Raw genomic sequence first — 15303 nt, 5'->3', positions numbered from 1 at the left:
TTTCGCTCTCTCTTATTACCTTCTCGCTTGCTCACATAACTCGTATACGCTATACACGCACACACACACACGCACACACACACACACATATATGTATATAAAACTTTGCTCACTTGAAATATCTACGCTATTTTTACAGATATGAAAAAATTGTAATTACGAAAATTGTACGATTAAAAGGACCATGATATGCTAGTAATATTGTTTTCGTAAGTGGAAGCGTTTTAGAAATTTCAAGATTATCTTCATATTTTTTAATGGAACCATCCTAATTTTTTTATATAAATCGATTCTTCGCAATATTCCGTGTAAAAAGTTATAAAGATAGTATAGTCAAAAATTGAACAGTTAACGAGATATTTGATTCTTTAAGTTGACATAATTTTATATAAATTATAAAATATCTGATAAAATGTTCATTTTTCGATTATTTTAATTTAATAATTTTATGCATAGAATAGTAAGAGGAATCAGTTAATGTAAAAAAAACATATAATTGTTCTTAAGAAAAAATATGTCGCTGCTCATTGCAAATTCATATATCAAAAAAAAAATTATATATATATATATATATATATATATATATAGAGAGAGAGAGAGAGAGAGAGAGAGAGAGAGAGAGAGAGAGAGAGAGAGTGTGAGAGGATCGCAAATTCGTCATTTCTCATTTATATTAAAATTTATTTGATATTGTAAGCACCTTGCTATACAGCACTGGTGCTACCGACATTTTGTGCACATAGCACGGAATAGAACCAAAAATTGTGCACCTTATATGTTACCCTCTGAGAACATTCGTGCACCTTGGCTTCGTAGTTTAGGTGCACGTTTTTAAGGTCCACAGAGGGCGTATCGCTTTCAGGGATCACCTAAAAGCGGGCCATGACACCTCTCATTCTTCTCTCTGGTCTAAAAGATACCGATTAAACAATTAATTATTATTAAATAAACGATATATCGCAGTTTCAGAATACTCGTATACTTTGCTGTCTTCGCGAGACCTTAAGAAATGGTTTCAACGAGGGACCCATAATCATGTATTAGCTATTCAACCGTTAAATAAAACAGAGAATATATTTACAAAAATATTTGTACTCACTTAAGTTTCCGGAGCAAATTTGTAGTAGTAGTAATGTAGTAGCAAATGTAGTAGTAGTATAATTGTTCCAATATAACCTAAAAAGTACACGTGTTCTTTATGAATTTCTAAAGTATATAGTATATATTCGTATATATTAAAAATGCGAATGATAATAAACTGATAATAAATTAATAATATATACTTACGTGTATATCGTAAATGTTTTTAAAATATTTTTATACTCCATAATATAACTTTTTCCTTCTGTAGAATACGCAATTCGAGAGGCAAAGAAGCAGCACAACGGACTCAACCGTTAAGTATATACAGCAATCGAATGATTGGTTTCTACTTTCAGATCCGGCCAGTCAGCGTCGAATTACATTGGAAAACCTATAGTGATTTACCCAATTGTCGAGTCCGCTGAATGCGATCATTATGATATCTGATTGGTGACATCTTTCGGACTGTAATAAAATCGAAAGATATCTTTTGGACAACTTTCATAGAGATATTTTGGATAACAATAAATTGATAACTTTTTGATGTATTAAAATAGACATCTATCAGATTTAACGATATGCTAACTTTTAAGGTGGAAGCACATAAAATTGCAGGAGCACATAACCATAAGCATAAGAAAATTGATTGGTTCATTTTCTTATGCATATATTTGTGGACCAATCAATTTCCTTATGCTTATGGTTATGCGCCTATGCAGTTTTATGTGCTTTTACCTTCAGACAACAGTCTTTTTCTTTGTTAAGATATCATAAAAAAGACACCATTAAGGCAACAGTTAAATAGATATCGATTTAAAGACATACATAGGTTATCTTATAGTAAAATCGTAAAGGCAACCTTAAAACGATAACTTATAGACATCGAATGGACATTAATGCTACCTGGGTAACGATCATATTGCAAAGTGGAACCTCGCTTCGCGTGGAAAGTTGCAAAATGGAACCTCGCTTCGCGTGGAAAGTTGCACCCTACCGTAGGCACCCCTACTGGCGGGGTGGGTGCAACTTTCCACGCGAAGCAAGGTTTCACTTTGCAACTTTCCACGCGAAGCGAGGTTCCACTTTGCAACTTTTCACGCGAAGCGAGTGGGACGGGTGGACGTGGGAGGGGCGGCCGATGGCCCCCCTTGCACCACCCCTTGCGTGCGTGCGTGCGTGCGTTCGTGCGTGCGTGCGTGCGTGCGTGCGTGCGTGCGTGCGTGCGTGCGTGTGTGTGTGTGTGTGTGAGTGTGTGTGTGTGTGTGTGTGTGTATGTCAGCTCCATGCTCGACGTAAGAAATTAACCAATCATATTCGATTACTATTTCACATTCAACTGTGATTGATCAATTCCTTAAGGCTTATTCCTATTGTAGATTCGGCCTTAATGTAAAAGTTTATTTTTCGTTTTTTAAGCAAATAATGAACCAACAAACGTTATAATTAAGCCAACAATCATCTCCAAACGATTCCGCATCGATTGAACCGCTTTTTAAACGAAAATGAGATTTCGTCGGCTAACTTCACGTTGATTTTTATTTTTTTGTTTAAAAAAAAATATAAACCAACAAACGTTGAAATTAGGCCAACAATCAACGACAAACGACCAACAAACGATAAAAAAAAAAAAAATTTTTTTAAAGTCGAAGTTGCCCGGCTAAGTTCCCGGAGGTGGTCTATGCGTATATTATAGATTTTCAGTGCTGGCAGTAAACTGGCAGCAATTTCGGAACACTACCGAGCACATTTCGGACCGCAGCTCTAGTGACTTTAACGGTGAGTGACGTGGCGCAAAACGATTGGCTGTGAGAGTTTTTGGCGCGACCCGAGGTGAGCGACCACGATTACCGGCGAGAGTCTTTTTCCGGCCGTCGTACAGTGAGCGCGAGGTCGTTACTTTGCACGTGGTGGCTATTGCACATTTTTCCCGGTCTATGTTCTCGTCGCGAGTTTGTCCTGTAGCCATCGGTAAACTGGCCGAGCGTTCCTAGCCTTTATTCCGCGGTGCTATCGTGGAACTGGCAAATACACAATCTTTATCTCGGTACTCTCCGGGTCATTTATTGTATTTATTTAACCCGAAATCTCTATCATCAGGCATTCCCCTCCCGACTCGCCCATTACCTGACGGCGTGGTTTCTATCTCGGAAGCCGCAGCCATCTTTCATCCCCTTACAATATGCTTATTATATGTATTAATCCAATAAAATTCACTATAGTGGCATTAATGTTTATTAATTTATTTATTCATTGGTAATATCTCTATTGTAGACAATTTATGGACCAGACAAAAAAAGACGAAGAATGAATACGGAGGATGGATCTGTCAACAGGGATGATGACAAACCTGAAACTAACGATGCCAAAATTGGAAGTGTTACTGTACCTGAATTCTCTATCAATTGTGGTGTCGATCATACAAAATACGGAACAAAGAATAAGCCAGGGAACTTCCACAAGGTAAGAATTAGTTAAATTTATTGACCGACATATGCTGAAGTAATTTTTTTTTCGCCTTTTTTGCATGTTTTCTGCTATGGCTGCATCTGTACTCGCTTGCGCTTTCGCACGTTCTGTTGGTATTGCGACCTTCTTCTCTTGACTGCCGGTATATATTTCATGCATATCTTGATTGTAATTAGCAAAATTAATGGGGCCTATCTGATTTTGTTTACAGATTCCGAAGGGATCAGATATAACTGATCTCTCTACAATGGATTTTAAGATCGTCAAAACAAAACTTACATTTGTGGATAAGAGCAAGTATATAAAAAGTTTCTTTGAATGTGAAGCATCTGTGATTCGGATAACAGCCCCGAGCCGTTTCGGAAAATCCACATTTATGGATATGCTCGAGAACTTTTTGAAGATAACAGTAAATGAAGATGCAAAGCCAATTTCAAATCCAGAAGATGGTGATAATTACAAGCTGTTTATGAATTTGCAGCTAGGTTTCGAGCATCCAGAGTTCGTTAAGGAACATTGTGGTCAGTACCCCGTGATATTTATAAGTCTTAAAGAGGTAGGAGGTAGAACAGAGGGAGAAATTTTAGAATCGCTGAAGAAAGCTCTTTGTCGGGCATTCCGGCGGCATTCTTACCTTCTTGATATAGCTGCTGATGGTTCTTGCAGTTTTAAAGATAAGAAAATACAAGATATCGAAATATTTCTGAACTATTATAACCGTAATAGGCTGAAAGAACTATCCCAATCTGATGTAGAGGACGGATTGCAATTCTTGTCTGAAATCTTGTATTCTCACTTCAACAAAAAAGTTGTTATTCTGATAGATGAGACCGACGCGCCCATTATGAAAGCTATTATGGAGAACATGGATGATAAACTCCTGCGATACCTGTTAAATTGTATTAGCCATCTGATGTCGGCAAGCTTAAAGGATCAAAAAATTGTGGCACGTGCATTACTTAATTCCTGTGTTCGTTTATCTGGAGTATTTTCCTGGGAATTACGCAATCATTGTAATGTTTTATTCTTGCAAGAAGATAATTTTTCTGGAGTATATGGATTTACAGTACAGGAAGTAGATAGTCTATTTGAGAAAAGTGAATTTCAAGCAGTGAAAGATTCTGATGGTGTCAAAGAGTGGTATGATGGATACCAAATATTAAATAGTGAAGAAACAAGAATTTACAGTAGCTGGTCTGTCATAAATTATTTGCAAAATAGTGTTAAAAAGAAGAGAAAAATGTTCGATAGCTATTGGGCCAGGTCAGGCTTTGTGGATATTTTAGGAAACTTGTTTGTGAAATCTGAGATACAAAAGCCAATCGAGAAACTTCTTGAAGATGAGAACATTGAAATAGCACTAACTGAGCCAACAATTGATAATATTTTGAAACTGAAAAAGACAATCTCTGATTCACAGAATAAATTAGATACCTCGCAAGTGAATTTCTTCTTACAGCTTCTGTGGGATGATGGTTTGTTGAATGCAGTTGAAAAGAATGCAAACATTGTAAGTCTGAAGATACCAAATTGGGAGATAAAGAGCGTAATCGAAAGTAAATGTTACAGTGAATCGATGTTTAGTACAAAATATAAACTCGAGCCTGAAAATATAGAAAAATACATACAATCACTGAGGAATTTGCTATTAATGGCAAATGATGAAGAGGAAACTGAAAAAAGTAAAGAAAAACCATTTCGTGAACTCGTTAATGCAGTTTCAGGCCTCTTTTCAGAAGGTGCGACAATTCCATATAATGAGTCAGAGTTACATCACATTCTTTTTTATTTGGCATATAATAGTACAATTTTCAGTGCACAAGCTAACAGAGCGGTCTGTCAAAAGATCTCCAAGGAAAAGCGAGGAAGAAAACACGAATTTGACATGCTTGTAATTCTTAGAACAGTTGGAGCCATATTTGAATGGAAATATTGCAAGGCAAATGAAACAGAAAGATCACAAGATGCTCTTAAACAAATTATTGATAAACAGTATTTCAAAGTTTTTGACAAGGAGGAATATAAACATGTTAAAACAAAAATTTATGTTGGTTTGTGTTTTAAAATAAAGTCAAATGTGACTATACGATACTTAGTGAACACTACTGATGTAAATAAAGCAAAATTTCTCGAAAGTACTTCTACAGAGGATACTAAAGCTGATACCGCTACTGTTGTCAAATGATATCGTGCATTGGCTTTGTTCGTGTTTAATAAGTAACAAATAAGTATTGTCGCATTCTTCTCTGACAGAGTCATGTGTAAACAAATAAGTTTTTATTTTTTTCTTGTAATTTCTTAGTTATATTTCATTACAGTTAGTTGATAAAATAAAGAGGTCTTTGTATATTTTTATTAATAATAAAATATTTTGCTAAAAAATTGAAAATAAGGTCTCCTAAGAAGTAATTGCTGCGGCATTAAAACAAAATAAATCGTTGTAAATAATATATATGTGTAATCGTTGTAATAACATATATTAGACAACCAATGAAATGTGCTGATGAGGTCAAATGAGGGTGCAGTTTACAGCTTTTAATTGAGTTGCCTAGCTTTCAAATAAATTTTTTCAAAGTTATATAATAATATATAAAAGTAAAAAAAAATAATCTGTGGTTAAATCAAATCTACATATCTTTAACCTACACGTGTCAAATAATATCTATATGCTTAATCATTTTTACGAAGACTTTTAAAATTACGAAGACATTAAAAAAAAAGGTTTTTATTATCTTTATAAATAATATTTTTTATGTAAAATAAATCGAAACATGAATTTTGATGATTTTTCTTATGTATAACTAAAAATAAATATTAGTTTCTTTTATAATAATCACTAACAAGGGAACCTCGCGAACCCGAAAATTCTGATCATAATGAAACTTTTTACATATGTAGAGGGGGTAAACAGATGAATTTAGAAATTTTCAGTTGGGGCCCAAAAACGATTCTAAGGGGTGAAACCACCCCTCAGATAGAGCGGTTTATCGGTTTTTTCTATATATCACGAAAATTACTGGAGATATCAAAAAATGTTTAATACAAAAGTTTTATGGCAAAAATGGCTCTATTCAATGACATTAATAAAATTTAAAAAAACAATTTTTTTTCTAAAATTTTATTAATCTAGTTAAATAGAGGTGTTTTTACTATAAAACTTTTGTATTAAACATTTTTTGATATCTCCGAAGGCCCCCCTTGCACCCCCCCTGTGAGTGTGTGTGTGTGTGTGTGTGTGTGTGTGTGTGTGTGTCAGCTCCATGCTTGTCGTAAGAAATTAACCAATCATATTCGATTACTATTTCACATTCAACTGTGATTGATCAATTCCTTAAGGCTTATTCCTATTGTAGATTCGGCCTTAATGTAAAAGTTTATTTTTCGTTTTTTAAGCAAATAATGAACCAACAAACGTTATAATTAGGCCAACAATCATCTCCAAACGATTCCGCATCGATTGAACCGCTTTTTAAACGAAAATGAGATTTCGCCGGCTAACTTCACGTTGATTTTTATTTTTTTGTTTAAAAAAAAATATAAACCAACAAACGTTGAAATTAGGCCAACAATCACCGACAAACGACCAACAAACGATAAAAAAAAAAAAAAATTAAAAAAGTCGAAGTTGCCCGGCTAAGTTCCCGGAGGTGGTCTATGCGTATATTATATATTTTCAGTGCTGGCAGTAAACTGGCAGCAATTTCGGAACACTACCGAGCACATTTCGGACCGCAGCCCTAGTGACTTTAACGGTGAGTGACGTGGCGCAAAACGATTGGCTGTGAGAGTTTTTGGCGCGACCCGAGGTGAGCTACCACGACTACCGGCGAGAGTCTTTTTCCGGCCGTCGTACAGTGAGCGCGAGGTCGTTACTTTGCACGTGGTGGCTATTGCACATTTTTCCCGGTCTGTGTTCTCGTCGCGAGTTTGTCCTGTAGCCATCGGTAAACTGGCCGAGCGTTCCTAGCCTTTATTCCGCGGTGCTATCGTGGAACTGGCAAATACACAATCTTTATCTCGGTACTCTCCGGGTCATTTATTGTATTTATTTAACCCGAAATCTCTATCATCAGGCATTCCCCTCCCGACTCGCCCATTACCTGACGGCGCGGTTTCTATCTCGGAAACCGCAGCCATCTTTCATCCCCTTACAATATGCTTATTATATGTATTAATCCAATAAAATTCGCTATAGTGCCATTAATGTTTATTAATTTATTTATTCATTGGTAATATCTCTATTGTAGACAATTTATGGATGAACCAGACAAAAAAAGACGAAGAATGAATACGGCGGATCGATCTGTCAACAGGGATGATGACAAACCTGAAACTAACGATGCCAAAATTGGAAGTGTTACTGTACCTGAATTCTCTATCAATTGTGGTGTCGATCATACAAAATACGGAACAAAGAATAAGCCAGGGAACTTCCACAAGGTAAGAATTAGTTAAATTTATTGACCGACATATGCTAAAGTAATTTTTTTTTCGCCTTTTTTGCATGTTTTCTGCTATGGCTGCATCTGTACTCGCTTGCGCTTTCGCACGTTCTGTTGGTATTGCGACCTTCTTCTCTTGACTGCCGGTATATATTTCATGCATATCTTGATTGTAATTAGCAAAATTAATGGGGCCTATCTGATTTTGTTTACAGATACCGAAGGGATCAGATATAGCTGATCTCTCTACAATGGATTTTAAGATCGTCAAAACAAAACTTACATTTGTGGATAAGAGCAAGTATATAAAAAGTTTCTTTGAATGTGAAGCATCTGTGATTCGGATAACAGCCCCGAGCCGTTTCGGAAAATCCACATTTATGGATATGCTCGAGAACTTTTTGAAGATAACAGTAAATGAAGATGCAAAGCCAATTTCAAATCCAGAAGATGGTGATAATTACAAGCTGTTTATGAATTTGCAGCTAGGTTTCGAGCATCCAGAGTTCGTTAAGGAACATTGTGGTCAGTACCCCGTGATATTTATAAGTCTTAAAGAGGTAGGAGGTAGAACAGAGGGAGAAATTTTAGAATCGCTGAAGAAAGCTCTTTGTCGGGCATTCCGGCGGCATTCTTACCTTCTTGATATAGCTGCTGATGGTTCTTGCAGTTTTAAAGATAAGAAAATACAAGATATCGAAATATTTCTGAACTATTATAACCGTAATAGGCTGAAAGAACTATCCCAATCTGATGTAGAGGACGGATTGCAATTCTTGTCTGAAATCTTGTATTCTCACTTCAACAAAAAAGTTGTTATTCTGATAGATGAGACCGACGCGCCCATTATGAAAGCTATTATGGAGAACATGGATGATAAACTCCTGCGATACCTGTTAAATTGTATTAGCCATCTGATGTCGGCAAGCTTAAAGGATCAAAAAATTGTGGCACGTGCATTACTTAATTCCTGTGTTCGTTTATCTGGAGTATTTTCCTGGGAATTACGCAATCATGGTAATGTTCTATTCTTGGAAAGAGATGATTTTTCTGGAGTATATGGATTTACAGTACAGGAAGTAGATAGTCTATTTGAGAAAAGTGAATTTCAAGCAGTGAAGGATTCTGATGGTGTCAAAGAGTGGTACAATGGATACCAAATATTAAATAGTGAAGAAACAAGAATTTACAATAGCTGGTCTGTCATAAATTATTTGCAAAATAGTGTTAAAAAGAAGAGAAAAATGTTCGATAGCTATTGGGCCAGGTCAGGCTTTGTGGATATTTTAGGAAACTTGTTTGTGAAATCTGAGATACAAAAGCCAATCGAGAAACTTCTTGAAGATGAGAACATTGAAATAGCACTAACTGAGCCAACAATTGATAATATTTTGAAACTGAAAAAGACAATCTCTGATTCACAGAATAAATTAGATACCTCGCAAGTGAATTTCTTCTTACAGCTTCTGTGGGATGATGGTTTGTTGAATGCAGTTGAAAAGAATGCAAACATTGTAAGTCTGAAGATACCAAATTGGGAGATAAAGAGCGTAATCGAAAGTAAATGTTACAGTGAATCGATGTTTAGTACAAAATATAAACTCGAGCCTGAAAATATAGAAAAATACATACAATCACTGAGGAATTTGCTATTAATGGCAAATGATGAAGAGGAAACTGAAAAAAGTAAAGAAAAACCATTTCGTGAACTCGTTAATGCAGTTTCAGGCCTCTTTTCAGAAGGTGCGACAATTCCATATAATGAGTCAGAGTTACATCACATTCTTTTTTATTTGGCATATAATAGTACAATTTTCAGTGCACAAGCTAACAGAGCGGTCTGTCAAAAGATCTCCAAGGAAAAGCGAGGAAGAAAACACGAATTTGACATGCTTGTAATTCTTAGAACAGTTGGAGCCATATTTGAATGGAAATATTGCAAGGCAAATGAAACAGAAAGATCACAAGATGCTCTTAAACAAATTATTGATAAACAGTATTTCAAAGTTTTTGACAAGGAGGAATATAAACATGTTAAAACAAAAATTTATGTTGGTTTGTGTTTTAAAATAAAGTCAAATGTGACTATACGATACTTAGTGAACACTACTGATGTAAATAAAGCAAAATTTCTCGAAAGTACTTCTACAGAGGATACTAAAGCTGATACCGCTACTGTTGTCAAATGATATCGTGCATTGGCTTTGTTCGTGTTTAATAAGTAACAAATAAGTATTGTCGCATTCTTCTCTGACAGAGTCATGTGTAAACAAATAAGTTTTTATTTTTTTCTTGTAATTTCTTAGTTATATTTCATTACAGTTAGTTGATAAAATAAAGAGGTCTTTGTATATTTTTATTAATAATAAAATATTTTGCTAAAAAATTGAAAATAAGGTCTCCTAAGAAGTAATTGCTGCGGCATTAAAACAAAATAAATCGTTGTAAATAATATATATGTGTAATCGTTGTAATAATATATATTAGACAACCAATGAAATGTGCTGATGAGGTCAAATGAGGGTGCAGTTTACAGCTTTTAATTGAGTTGCCTAGCTTTCAAATAAATTTTTTCAAAGTTACATAATAATATATAAAAGTAAAAAGAAAATAATGTTATCAAGGATGATGGTGCAGAGAATTATGAATTTAATATACATTTAATACACATTAAATTTAATATACATTAAAAGCCTCTCCTGTTAAATGCTACGTCCCGATCTACAACAGGTAATTTAATCCCTAAGCCTTAAGAAATTGACCAATCACAGTCGAGTATTCTCTTCATACTTGACTGTGATTGGTCAATTTCTTAAGTCTTACGCCTTAAAATCTCAAGCATCGTCTACAATGAGATTTTAAGGAGACTTAAGGCGTAAGACTTAAGAAATTGACCAATCACAGTCAAGTATTAAGAGAATACTCGACTGTGATTGGTCAATTTCTTAAATCTTACGCCTTAAGTCTCTTTAAAATCTCATTGTAGACGACGCATCATTGTAGACGCCGCTTAAGGGCCGCTTCGACCAAACTCCGATTAAGGGCCTGAGGGCTCGTTCCCACTGAGCGCGTCACGCGTCGCGTCACCAGCGTGAGCCAATCAAAACATCCCATTGTAATAACATGTTTTCCGTGTTATTACAATGGGATGTTTTGATTGGCTCACGCTGGTTGACGCGACGCGTGACGCGCTCAGTGGGAACGAGCCCTGAGCACAAAGATGTTGTAACTGTTTCCGACAAAGTCATATGCGTAAGTCGGAGACGTTAGTCAACGCACAAGGATTTTACGTAAACGTAGGCCGTATCTTGTATTGCATGTTATGCGATACCTATGTTTACGTAAAATCCTTGTGCGTTGACTAAAGCGTCGTCTACAATGGCCGTAGCATAAGGTTGTAAGACCGTAGTCGTAAGAAATTGACCAATCCCAGTTGAAGTTCAGGAGAATAATCAACTGTGATTGGTCAATTTCTTACGACTACGGCCTTACAACATTATGCTACGGTCATTGTAGACGACGCTTAACGTCTCCGACTTACGCATACGGCTTTGTCGGAAACAGTTACGACATCTTTGTGCTCAGGCCCTTAATCGATTCGTATTAAGTAAGCCGGAAATTTTTCAGCCAACCAAAAATCTCCTTATAGAATCTTTTGTATTTCGTATGAAGATGTTTGAAGTGTGATTAAAAACGTTTGTGAGTAATTAGAATAATTATAAAAAATTAATCATTTTTACAGTATGTAGTTAGCCAACATAACTAAATATTAAAAATTCTCCTTATGAATCGTTTGTATTTCGTATGAAGAGTTTTGAAGTATAATTAAAAAGGTTTGTGAGTCATTCGTTTAATTTTAATTAAATTTTTTTATATTGTGAAGTTAGCCGGAAGCTATATAAAATGGACGCCGTCCTGTGATTGGTCGATTTGCTTATGATAAATACTAAAATTTTCTCATGTGTACTGACTTTAAGTGTAAGCAAAACGAGCAAATTTATCTCTTTGTAACTTTTAATCCATGACTAATTTATTATTAATTCCGCATAATCGCATAATATATCATGGATCGTGGATAAGCGTAGATAATTGAAATATGTTTGAAAGACGAAATGTCTTTACGTTACGATTTCTTCTGTGCGTTGACTGAAGTTTAATTTTACGTACGGAGTTAAATTTACGATCTATACTTAACGTAACGTAATGCGACACGGAACACCTTGTGCGGAGGTCCTAAGTCTCCTTAAAATCTCATTGTAGACGACGCATAAGGCCGGGTTTACAGTAGGTAATTTAAGCTTAAGCCTTAAGAGGTTGACCAACCACAGTCAAGTATGAAGAGAATACTCGGTTGTGATTGGTCAGTTTCTTAAGGCTTAAAGCTTAAATTATCTATTGTAGATCGGGATTAATTCTCAGAACCATCATCTTTGATAAAATAATTCTTTTTTACTTTTATATATTATTATATAACTGAAAAAATTTATTTGAAAGTTAGGCAACTCAATGAAAAGCTGTAAACTGCAGCCTGCAGCCTCATTTGACCTCATCAGTACAGCACATTTCATTGGTTGTCTAATGCTGCAGTAATTACTTCTTATGAGACCTTATTTTTAATTTTTTAGCAAAATATTTTATTATTAATAAAAATATACAAAGACCTCTTTATTTTATCAACTAACTGTAATGAAATATAACTAAGAAATTACAAGAAAAAAATAAAAACTTATTTGTTTACACGTGACTCTGTCAGAGAAGAATGCGACAATACTTATTTGTTACTTATTAAACACAAACAAAGCCAATGCACGATATCATTTGACAACAGTAGCGGTATCAGCTTTAGTAGCCTCTGTAGAAGTACTTTCCAGAAATTTTGCTTTATCTACATCAGTAGTGTTCACTAAGTATCGCATAGTCACATTTGACTTTATCTTAAAACACAAACCAACATAAATTTTTGTTTTAACATGTTTATACTCCTCCTTGTCAAAAACCTTGAAATACTGTTTATCAATAATTTGTTTAAGAGCATCTTGTGATCTTTCTGTTTCATTTGCCTTGCAATATTTCCATTCAAATATGGCTCCAACTGTTCTAAGAATTACAAGCATGTCAAATTCGTGTTTTCTTCCTCGCTTTTCCTTGGAGATCTTTTGACAGACCGCTCTGTTAGCTTGTGCATTGAAAATTGTACTATTATATGCCAAATAAAAAAGAATGTGATATAACTCTGACTCATTATATGGAATTGTCGCACCTTCTGAAAAGAGGCCTGAAACTGCATTAACGAGTTCACGAAATGGTTTTTCTTTACTTTTTTCAGTTTCCTCTTCATCATTTGCCATTAATAGCAAATTCCTCAGTGCTTGTATATATTTTTCTATATTTTCAGGCTCGAGTTTATACTTTGTACTAAACATCGATTCACTGTAACATTTACGTTCGATTACGCTCTTTATCTCCCAATTTGGTATCTTCAGACTTACAATGTGCGCATTCTTTTCAACTGCATTCAACAAACCATTATCCCACAGAAGCTGTAAGAAGTAATTCACTTGCGAGGTTTCTAATTTATTCTGTGAATCACAGATTGTCTTTTTCAGTTCCAAAATATTATCAACTGTTGGCTCAGCTAGTTCTATTTCAATGTTCTCATCTTCAAGAAGTTTCTCGATTGGCTTTTGTATCTGAGATTTCACAAACAAGTTTCCTAAAATATCCACAAAGCCTGACCTGGCCCAATAGCTATCAAACATTTTTCTCTTTTCTCTAACACTATTTTGCAAATAATTTATGACAGACCAGCTATTGTAAATTCTTGTTTCTTCACTATTTAATATTTGGTATCCATTGTACCACTCTTTGACACCATCAGAATCCTTCACTGCTTGAAATTCACTTTTCTCAAATAGACTATCTACTTCCTGTACTGTAAATCCATATACTCCAGAAAAATCATCTCTTTCCAAGAATAGAACATTACCATGATTGCGTAATTCCCAGGAAAATGCTCCAGATAAACGAACAGAGGAATTAAGTAATGCAAGCGCCACAATTGTTTGATCCTTTAAGCTTACTGACATCAGATGGCTAATAGAATTTAACAGGTATCGCAGGAGTTTATCATTCATGTTCTCTGTAACAGCTTTCATAATGGGCGCGTCGGTCTCGTCTATGAGAATAACAACTTTTTTGTTGAAGTGAGAATACAAGATTTTAGACAAGAATTGCAATCCATATTCTACATTAATTTGGGACAGTTCTTTCAGCCTATTACGCTCATAATGGTTCAGAAATATTTCGATACCTTTTATTTTCTTATTTTTAAAACTGCAAGAACCATCAGCAGCTTTTTCAAGAAGGTAAGAATGCTGCTGGAATGCTTGACAAAGAGCTTCCTTCAGTGATTCTAAAATGTCTCCCTTTGTTTCACCTCCTACATCTTTAAGACTCATAAATATCACGGGGTACTGACCACAATGTTCCTTAACGAACTCTGGATGCTCAAAACCTAGCTGCAAATTCATAAACAGCTTGTAATTATCACCATCCTCTGGATTTGAAATTGGCTTTGCGTCTTCATTTACTATTATCTTCAAAAAGTTCTCGAGCATATTCATAAATGTGGATTTTCCGAAACGGCTCGGGGCTGTTATCCGAATCACAGATGCTTCACATTCAAAGAAACTTTTTATATACTTGCTCTTATCCACAAATGTAAGTTTTGTTTTGACGATCTTAAAATCCGTTGTAGAGAGATCAGCTATATCTGATTCCTTTGGTATCTGTAAACAAAATCAGATAGGCCCCATTAATTTTGCTAATCACACTCAAGATATGCATGAAATATATACCAGCAGTAAAGAGAAGAAGGTCGCAATACCAACAGAACGTGCGAAAGCGCAAGCGAGTACAGATGCAGCCATAGCAGAAAACATGCAAAGAAGGCGAAAAAGAAATTACTTTAGCACATGAGGGATCAATAAATTTAACTAATTCTTACCTTGTGGAAGTTGCCTGGCTTATTCTTTGTTCCGTATTTTGTATGATCGACATCACAATTGATAGAGAATTCAGGTACAGTAATACTTCCAATTTTAGCATCGTTAGTTTTAGGTTTGTCATCATCCCTGTTGACAGATTCATCCTCCGTATTCATTCTTCGTCTTTGTCTTTTTTTGTCTGGTTCATCCATAAATTGTCTATAACAGAGATATTACCAATGAATAAATAAATTAATAAACATTAATGGCATTATAGCGAATTTTATTGAATTAATACATATAATAAGTATATTGTAAGGGGATGA

The 15303-nt window shown here is 35.1% G+C and overlaps 3 protein-coding genes and 1 long non-coding RNA gene across 12 annotated transcripts; 2 read left to right on the top strand and 2 right to left on the bottom strand.

Moving 5' to 3' along the window:
• Nucleotides 1–660: 660 nt before the first annotated feature.
• LOC145969584 (uncharacterized) lies at nucleotides 661–2001 on the bottom strand. Its single transcript, XR_014438184.1, has 4 exons — nucleotides 1987–2001; nucleotides 1288–1548; nucleotides 1100–1176; nucleotides 661–909 (listed from the first exon to the last, which is right to left on the bottom strand). It is a non-coding gene; the product is annotated as an uncharacterized LOC145969584 (long non-coding RNA).
• A 928-nt stretch (nucleotides 2002–2929) lies between these two features.
• On the top strand, nucleotides 2930–5941 carry LOC145969583 (uncharacterized). Of its 4 annotated transcripts, none has more exons than XM_083095649.1 (3): nucleotides 2930–3127; nucleotides 3355–3543; nucleotides 3770–5941. In XM_083095649.1, exons 2-3 carry the CDS (start codon nucleotides 3388–3390, stop codon nucleotides 5732–5734), a joined length of 2121 nt encoding a protein of 706 aa, XP_082951775.1. In that variant the 5' UTR covers nucleotides 2930–3127; nucleotides 3355–3387; the 3' UTR covers nucleotides 5735–5941. The 4 variants fall into 4 exon arrangements, with proteins under 4 accessions (XP_082951775.1, XP_082951772.1, XP_082951773.1 ...); XM_083095646.1 differs by having other exon boundaries at nucleotides 3761–5941; XM_083095647.1 differs by lacking the exon at nucleotides 2930–3127 and adding an exon at nucleotides 3148–3275 and having other exon boundaries at nucleotides 3761–5941.
• A 1425-nt stretch (nucleotides 5942–7366) lies between these two features.
• Nucleotides 7367–10445, top strand: LOC145969585 (uncharacterized). Of its 4 annotated transcripts, none has more exons than XM_083095653.1 (3): nucleotides 7367–7569; nucleotides 7797–7989; nucleotides 8216–10445. In XM_083095653.1, exons 2-3 carry the CDS (start codon nucleotides 7804–7806, stop codon nucleotides 10178–10180), a joined length of 2151 nt encoding a protein of 716 aa, XP_082951779.1. In that variant the 5' UTR covers nucleotides 7367–7569; nucleotides 7797–7803; the 3' UTR covers nucleotides 10181–10445. The 4 variants fall into 4 exon arrangements, with proteins under 4 accessions (XP_082951779.1, XP_082951777.1, XP_082951780.1 ...); XM_083095651.1 differs by having other exon boundaries at nucleotides 8207–10445; XM_083095654.1 differs by having other exon boundaries at nucleotides 8172–10445.
• A 2196-nt stretch (nucleotides 10446–12641) lies between these two features.
• LOC145969586 (uncharacterized) lies at nucleotides 12642–15252 on the bottom strand. Of its 3 annotated transcripts, XM_083095658.1 has the most exons (3): nucleotides 14998–15250; nucleotides 14302–14779; nucleotides 12642–14166 (listed from the first exon to the last, which is right to left on the bottom strand). In XM_083095658.1, exons 1-3 carry the CDS (start codon nucleotides 15187–15189, stop codon nucleotides 12806–12808), a joined length of 2031 nt encoding a protein of 676 aa, XP_082951784.1. In that variant the 5' UTR covers nucleotides 15190–15250; the 3' UTR covers nucleotides 12642–12805. The 3 variants fall into 3 exon arrangements, with proteins under 3 accessions (XP_082951784.1, XP_082951782.1, XP_082951781.1); XM_083095656.1 differs by having other exon boundaries at nucleotides 12642–14770; nucleotides 14998–15252; XM_083095655.1 differs by having other exon boundaries at nucleotides 12642–14779.
• Nucleotides 15253–15303: the final 51 nt, after the last annotated feature.

The sequence above is a fragment of the Camponotus vicinus genome, unplaced genomic scaffold (assembly GCF_025532165.1).
Source record: "Camponotus vicinus isolate PSW18456_S1 unplaced genomic scaffold, iyCamVici1.0 SCAF_34, whole genome shotgun sequence".
NCBI lineage: Eukaryota > Metazoa > Arthropoda > Insecta > Hymenoptera > Formicidae > Camponotus > Camponotus vicinus.
The sequence above is the reverse complement of the archived record's forward strand: the minus strand, read 5'-3'. Positions and strand labels throughout refer to the sequence as shown.

Excerpts from the sequence above, each read along its gene's own strand:
- LOC145969583 (XM_083095646.1), top strand. The coding sequence starts at position 3,388 with ATGAATACGGAGGATGGATCTGTCAACAGGGATGATGACAAACCTGAA. Across the intron at positions 3,544-3,760 it reads AGCCAGGGAACTTCCACAAG|ATTCCGAAGGGATCAGATAT; the intron begins GTAAGAATTAGT and ends TTTTGTTTACAG.
- LOC145969585 (XM_083095651.1), top strand. The coding sequence starts at position 7,804 with ATGGATGAACCAGACAAAAAAAGACGAAGAATGAATACGGCGGATCGA. Across the intron at positions 7,990-8,206 it reads AGCCAGGGAACTTCCACAAG|ATACCGAAGGGATCAGATAT; the intron begins GTAAGAATTAGT and ends TTTTGTTTACAG.
- LOC145969586 (XM_083095655.1), bottom strand. The coding sequence starts at position 15,189 with ATGGATGAACCAGACAAAAAAAGACAAAGACGAAGAATGAATACGGAG. Across the intron at positions 14,780-14,997 it reads AGCCAGGCAACTTCCACAAG|ATACCAAAGGAATCAGATAT; the intron begins GTAAGAATTAGT and ends TTTTGTTTACAG.